General features: G+C 34.8%; 1 protein-coding gene across 1 annotated transcript; it reads right to left on the bottom strand.

Annotated features, from left to right (window-relative positions):
- Positions 1 to 1,021: 1,021 nt before the first annotated feature.
- On the bottom strand, positions 1,022 to 1,983 carry LOC127260327 (uncharacterized). The gene is made up of 2 exons (XM_051288042.1): positions 1,483 to 1,983; positions 1,022 to 1,396 (listed from the first exon to the last, which is right to left on the bottom strand). The coding sequence occupies exons 1-2, from the start codon at positions 1,981 to 1,983 to the stop codon at positions 1,022 to 1,024; spliced, it is 876 nt and encodes a 291-aa protein (XP_051143999.1).
- Between the last annotated feature and the right edge of the window lie 6,012 nt (positions 1,984 to 7,995).

Below are 7,995 nucleotides of genomic sequence, written 5' to 3'. Positions count from 1 at the left end.
CGAGTTTGGTGGGGTGTAAATACTACTTGATCCACGGATGTTACTCGCCAAACTTCCCCTCATTTTTCAAAACTTACCTCTGCGACCATATTTTTGGGGGAAAGTCTATCCCACACCGAACTTCTTCTCGGATGTTTGATCACCCTTCCAAGCCTTTCAAACACTGGTTTTTTAAGACTTGTTCCCCTACCGCCTACTCCAAACCCCAATCTAGACTTTCTTGACCTGGCTGGACGTATTCCGACAATGTTTATCGGTGTGGAAAACGGCTCTATGTCTATTTTCATGTATGGTTTTTCGGCCAGCTTAAAGCGGCTTTCTTTGATTGCCTCTTCTTGAGTGAAAACACAATGATTTGCACCTCAAAACTTCTGATTTCGAACCGCCTGGGCCTCCTTTACGAGTTTTTCAGCCTTTATGGCCTTGGAAGTCAACTGCCGGAAATCATGATACTCCTGGAGAGTGAGTTTATCCTGTAACTGATGAGTCATGTTATCAATAGACATATTTACCACCTGATTCTCTGGTATACGGACTTGGCACCTAGTTTTCAACCTTCTGAAGCGCTCCAGAAATTGTTCAACGGATTCGTCTCCCCGTTGTCGTAAGTTGGTCAAGTCCGAGACGGTTACTTCTGGGAGCAGACTGTAAAATCGCTCGTGGAAGGCTCTTTTCATATCCGCCCAAGTGCGAATAGAATTCGGAGGTAACGAGGTATACCAGGAAAATGCTGGTCCTGTAAGGGATAAAGAGAAGAGTTGGAGTTTGTACCAGTCGTTATTTCCGTACTCTCCTCCGCATTGAGCTGTAAATCGGCTAATGTGCTCGATCGTAGAGCGGGCATCTTCCCCCGAGAATAATGCAAACTCGGGGATTCGAGTGTTGCGGGGTAACGGATGATCCAAAGGGATATATCCTGGAAAAGGGCGCTGGTAATGAGGCCTGGCCGGTAAACTTTTAGGATCTCCATAAATCCTTCGAATAGCATCTTCGATTGCCTGAGGATTCAGGAGCTGTGGCATCACTTCCACCTGCCCCCAGGCTGTTCCGGAGGTGCTTGGATGGGTGGCGGATTCCGGATCACCGGCTGCGGAGGAGTCTGGAGGATTGGTTCCCGTGGTGGTAGGTGAAATCTAGGGGCTTCCGCATTTTCCCTAACTGCTGGTGCCTCCTGTGCCGGAAAATATCCAGGGGTTGCTTGGGCAGCAAATTCAAAATTTTGCTGAGGTCCGAAACCGGCAGCGAATGGCCCTTCTGCGGTGTTGGCCTGCCCCCTAGCGCCATGGGGTGCAGCCGAGGTAGTACCTCCTAATCCCCAGGCTGTCCCTGAAGAGGGCAGGGCGAACGAAGGTGCTGGGGTTGCAGATGGCCCTGTCCCCCAAGAGTTGCCGGTTCCCTGTCCAACCGTTGAATATCCCTGAGGGGTTGGAACGGGAGGTGGCATGTCGAAAAACCCGGGTGCCAACTCGGGGCGGACGGTACTGACCTGAAAGTCATGCCAAACCCCCCTGCTTTGGACGGCCCTGCCAGAGTTTGCCCTGTCACTGTGCTGGATTCTCCGAGCCTTCGGACAGTAGCCGGAGGTTCCCCAGACCCGTTCTTACCAAGGATCGTGATATGACCATAACTGAGCGCCTGAGACGTTATCCTAGAATTAGTCGAGATGACGGGATTTGGCCATGACTCGGGCGGATTGGAACCGATCATGGGAGCCTTGCCTTTTCGAAGTTCCTCTTCCCGGAGCAGCGCGAATTCCGTTCGTATGGCAGGCTTGAGCACATTTGTGATGTATCTGGACATTCCCAGAGCAGATTCGTTGAGAGAAGATCGAATTTCCCCGCGAATTTGTTCACGGAGCACACTGGCCGGGAGGCTGATGATAGGATCAGGTCCTCCGACCGTGGCGGAGGTTGCATCCAGTGGGGCTGCCTCTTGCGCGGGATGGGATGACGAATTGCCGACTGTTTTCTTATTCTTTGACATCTCTATAACTGTCGGCGGTGTTAGTTTCCTTTTTGAAGTTGCATGCAAAAAGTCGCGAGACGTCGGTGTCCCACCAGGCGTGCCAATCTGTTGTCGTAAAAAAATCGCCACCGACGGCTTAATCGGAAAAACTTGTCGGAATCGATTTAATTGTAGGGTTCCCCGGCCTCCTCAAGAAAGGATCCGAGCTATCTCGTGATAACCGAAAAATTAACGAAGAAAGAAGGTAAAATTGGAATGAACGCCGGAAAAATTAAATTGGAATTAACGGAAGAAAACTGTAGAAGTCTGAAAAAATAATGCAGGAAATTAAAATTGCTGAAAAAAATTAATGCAGAAGAAGATGAATCAATGAATGGCCGTCTTCCCACCTCCTTTTCCTTTATTCCCCTAATCTTGTTCGGATAAGGCTCTTATCCCTCATTTTTCTCCAACCTCCCCAACCTCTTCTTAATTTCAAATTATGCTCGTTTCTCCGTTGACCACGTATTTTACTGATCTGGGCCTTCTTATGGGCCATATCCCCCAAGGACTGGGCTCTCACTTGGACTGGCTCGATTAAATTTTGGAGTGTACTTATATATTTATAAATATATTCTTTAATTTATGTATTTCAAATCATCTGGTTAAGTTTATTTTATACAATATATGTTTATTTTTTATAAAAAATTTTTTTGTCATTTTATACATATTAATTTTATTTTACTTTTTTTGTTTCGATTTTATCTACTATCAATATTCATATACATAAAAAAAAAAATTAAATTGTTATTATAGTAATATTAAAAAATTTATATATTTATATTACATTCATACACATCACGTAATTTATATATATATATATTATTTATGAGATTATAAAACTAAATATATATATACATAATTTGAATGATAAAAAGAGGGAAGAACTTATTTAATATAATTTGTAGTTTTTCAAAACAAAAAGACTACATCATAAATTAATGTTAAAATAATAAGAATGAAAGTACAAATAAGCCTTACTTTTTAAATATATTTCATGTCACTTACATAAAAATGATGTGACAACAAAGTAGAAACAATTGTAATAAAACAAATGAGTAACAAAAAACTATTGTTGTTATGATATCCTAACACAATATTAAATCTAATAATTATGTAACTGAAATGTTCAAGAAATTCCTTGCCAATAAACAGAACCAAGTTGTTAAAATATGGTCTTAACTATATATCTAATTTTTTTTTTAGAAAACTGGGTTATTCTTGAGTTTTGATGAGCTCCGGACAAAAATAAAAAATTAATCCTTATTTATGGTCCGTTTGGATTAGCTTGTAGAAACCCAAAGCAGAAGTTGTTTTAAAAATATTGTTTGGAAGTTATAAAATTGAAAGTACTTTTAATATAATTATATTTTTTTATATAATCTTTATAATTTATTTTAAAATTTATTACTATATATAAACTAAAAAATAAAATTTTCAATGATAGTTTATTAATATTTTTATAATTTATTATAAAATTTTATAGATTATAGTATGCAATAATTTTAAGTTTTCAGTAAATTTATATTTTTAAATTTTGTATTTAAATTCTAATATAAGTATAATATATAAAATAAAAATACAATTATATCTTTAAATTTGAATTAAGATATAAAATAATTATTTTTATATTATTATTTTTATTATTATTATTAGATATAGATATATGTGTGTTTACTTGGTGGTATTTGGTTTTTTGTTTTTACTATTTCAAACATTTTTTATCAAAAAAAATATCAAATCAAACAATTATTTTATATTTATTATATTACACTAAAATTAAATTTTACATTCAAAATATCATATCAATACATATTAATATCACATCAAATAACTATTTCAATTCAAAATTTTATTATATAAAATCAAAATCCAAAACCAAAATCTTACAAGTAAAAAAAAGGCTTCTTTATTTCAATTTGTTTTTTTTAAAGTATTTCTATAAAAGAAAAAAAAAACTTTTCAATTAAATGTTGCTACTACTTTTGGACGGAAGCCAAAAAAAATAAAAATAAAAACAATTTTCTTTTTCTAAAGAGTAGAAATCAAAAGTTCTGACCAAAACTAGTCCAAACAAATCCTTAATTTTTATATATAATTAATTAAAATATTTAATTTTTTTATGTTCGTTTGGTATTATTATCAATTAAAAAAAAAAAAAAAACTGTTTTGCTTTATAAAAATGTCATATGAAAATATATTTAAATAAAAGTACTCAAATTTAAATGCACCAAAGAAATTTTAATATATATAATAATATTATACATATATTTATAAATTTACTTTTTATATAAATATGTTTTTTTTTAAAAAAAAATGAGCCTCAAAGGTCCAAAATTTTGAGTCCTTGGGCGTGGGCTCAGGTAACCCATGCCCACCGTCCGGTTGACAAGACATTTGACATGGGATGAGGCCGGATTCTCGATTATATATCTAATTTTCTAAGCTTAACTTCCTCCAAACAAACATCACATCAGCAGTTTCAAGCCATTAGAAACATAATTCGACTAATCAACAACTAATCTCCTGAATACTCATAGCTCACAAAGAAGAAGACTCATTGGAAAGATTGACAAAGTGAGCTGTTGTAACTAACAACAAAATAAAAAAAAAAAAAAAAAAACCCTAAAAACCAATGAAAGAAGAATGCATGAAGAATATGAACACTCATAATAGAATCGAATTTTACTTACACAACGAATGAAAGAGACAAGAATTATATATAGATGTGGGGCACGGTTAATACAATACCATCCAAGTTACAGGGGTTTGGGTTGCAAGTGGGGCAATTGGTCACGGATCAGGTTGGGCAAAAAATATCAACAATTTTCATACAAAGATCACACCCAACAGATGAAACAGAAAATCCTAACCGTGGAACAAGGTATTTGCGTAGCGGCACATAACTGGACAAAGTATGTGCTCGAGATTCTCAATCGCACTTTTTAGTGTGTGCGGGAAGGGAGCGAGACCAAGTTGAGCAAAGAGGACAGAGGGAAGGGGGATTTAATCAATACCTCTATCCTCTTTGTGTGCTTTGCTCTGAAAGGAGGACCTGGAAACGGCCCACCATTTGTTCATCCATTCCTCCTTCTCGACAAAAGTTTGGACAGAAATTTTCAAATAGCTTTAGGCACCAAGGGAGATGGACTCGATTGAGGAAACAGCAGACTGGAAAAACAACCGGCTCGCAAATCATGCGACAAATTGGCTTTTCTGCGACTCCTTATTATATTTGGACAGCTCGTAACAAAGCAGTGTTGGAAAATTTTGCTTTGGATCCAACTATTTCTGTGACTAAAATTAAAATATGCTGTTATCTAATTTTGTACTCCTTAACATGAGGTGCAATCAAACAAAGAACGCCTTAAAGTTTGGAGACAACACTAGCATATCCTTGTCCACGATGGGAGCCACTCTCGGGGACATCTACCTGATGAATTGGACGAACGAAGCTGGAAATTTTGAAATTCATGCTGCTGCTCATAGCCAACCATTGACAGCCTCACTTTTTGGCATGTTTGTGGATATATATATCTTTACTTTCTTTTACCGCTTTGATCAGACTAAACAATTAGACGACACTAATTGAGGTTGTCACCTTTTAGTTCATTAAAACATTATTGTGATCATCCTGGGTATGCCCGGTGTATTTGTTCTTTATTTTTTCAGTATTAATATGCACTTTGATTTATCGAATCAAAAAAAAAAAAAAAAGTTACATCCAACAATTTTGTTCAAATAAAAGTTCCGCAGTCCCCACCCATGAATACAAAACCAAATTGTTGGAATGTTGCCTCAACTGTGTGTACCTACCTACGGGAGAGACTTTTAATTTGGGGCAAGGCCGGATATGGCGTCTTCCCAAACCCCTTCCTTGTTGACTGTCTTCGGTGCTGCTTTGACCACCACTGAAGTTTCCACCACTGTCGAAGCTATCATTTTTTATGGGGTACTTGTATTTCTAGCTGCAGTTGCTCTGCTACTTTGTATGGAAGCAATACAAATTTATGGATATGTTTTTTTTTTTTTATCATATCTAAGTGAAATGCTTATTTCCGACTGTTGAACTATTGCTATATATATGTGGATTTGCACTTATCAATAACTTAGTTAAACTGTAATTTAACTCACAGACATCCTAGAGTTAATATATATAAACAACTATTCAATGTTGATGTCAGCTAGAGCATGGTATTGAATGACGACAACATGCGTCATTCATTGCATGCCATTGAAGGAAATAATCAACATTAATCCCCACGAAGGGAAAAGCATTTAATTAAGAGCAGGAGATGACAAAATGAGAAACTATCTAATCTATATAATGTAGCCAATCATTTATAATAGAATCGTATGTATCACGAGGTTTTGAGAAAAGAATTTGTTATCCAAATTCAAACAACCAATAATAATGTACACACATCCACTCAACATATAATACGGTTTACGAAATCTAAGGCATCCATTCAAAAGACAGGAACACTCTAGTACTGCTCTAAAAGGTTCAATAATATATAAAAATCATAGGATTGAATACTATTAGCATAATGCATTTAACCAAAACCTTTCTTCATATACATATCCATATAAAAACACTTGCAAAAATCAACCTATAACTTCATAAAATTTAAATACACACTATAAGCATAATATATATACCAATTAAACAAGAAAGTTGAAAGAGATCAAATGATTCTTCACAGACGAAAATATATATAGTTAGAAACAATAAATCAAATCCATTCTTGCAAGTGTGAATCAATTTGAAGATCACTATGCCCCTTTACATAATTGGTGTGCTTTGGACAAACAAAATACTTACAATCAGTAGACTGACCATAAAAAATAAAAAACAAACAATGAACATGATCCAACAAAATAACGACTTGTTTCCTAGTAGCTAAGAAAATCCCTCAAGAACAGATTTATCTTCCGTCCTGGCATGTTATGCTTTTTTTTTTTCCGTCATCGGATGATTCGACCCGTGGGGCTTACGAAAATTGTTAGCCCTCCTAAATCTGTCACCATCAACCAATTAAATTTTACTTTGATCTAATTTGTATGCTCCTATGAGACAAACAACACAAGTCCGAAGAAGAAAGATGTCTCTTCCCGAAAGACAACATCGAGATGAATGAAGAAATATGATAGCCCGAATCCTCTCAATATCGTGATCTCATGCCGCTTCCTTTATCTCATCGCTCTGACTGAAAAAACCAAAACAAACTATCAAACATATCAACAACTATTTCGCCACAATTGCATCCATAGTCCAACTTAATCAAACAAACAAAAATCAGACAAGCAAATCAACTGAAAATGAAAAAACTCAAAATTAACACAGTATTTAAATGCACTCGAATCCAAACCTAAAAAAAAACCTTTATCACATAATAAACCCTAATTTGAACAAGACCAATAGACCCGCCGCCGCGTGAGAACGTGTACAATAACCCTAATATGAAAATGAAGGACTTTTATACTATTAATGGAGGGTTCTAGAAAGGTTTTATATATATGTTTTTTATTTAATTATATTTTTAATTATTCTAGACTTTTCTACCATTTTCTAAATAGAGTTTTTTGGGTATCACACACTCAAATATTTTTCCTATGCTCACATTTTGATATTATTAAGTGGATTGTTCCAAAGGGTTGTATTTATATATATATATATTATTTATTTATTTATATTTTAAATTTGTTCTAGACTTTTCTGTATATTTTTTTATGTAATTAATCTTTTACAATTTAATATACTTACTATATATCTATTTATAAAATACATTTCCTTATGAATTGTTTTAGTTACGTTATTAAGTTTTTTTTGTATATTGCATTTATATAAATATCTTTTATATTTAATTTATATATATATTACTTTAATTTTTTATAATTAAATATTTTGTTTTTGTTTCTTTTTAAAATAAAAAATTTGCGACATTCACAATAAAAAGATATATTGTTTACTCTCATAAAATATCACAC

The sequence above is a fragment of the Andrographis paniculata genome, unplaced genomic scaffold, assembly GCF_009805555.1.
Source record: "Andrographis paniculata isolate CXL003 unplaced genomic scaffold, ASM980555v1 Contig61END, whole genome shotgun sequence".
Taxonomy (NCBI): domain Eukaryota; kingdom Viridiplantae; phylum Streptophyta; class Magnoliopsida; order Lamiales; family Acanthaceae; genus Andrographis; species Andrographis paniculata.
This window is presented reverse-complemented; position numbering and strand designations above follow the sequence as displayed.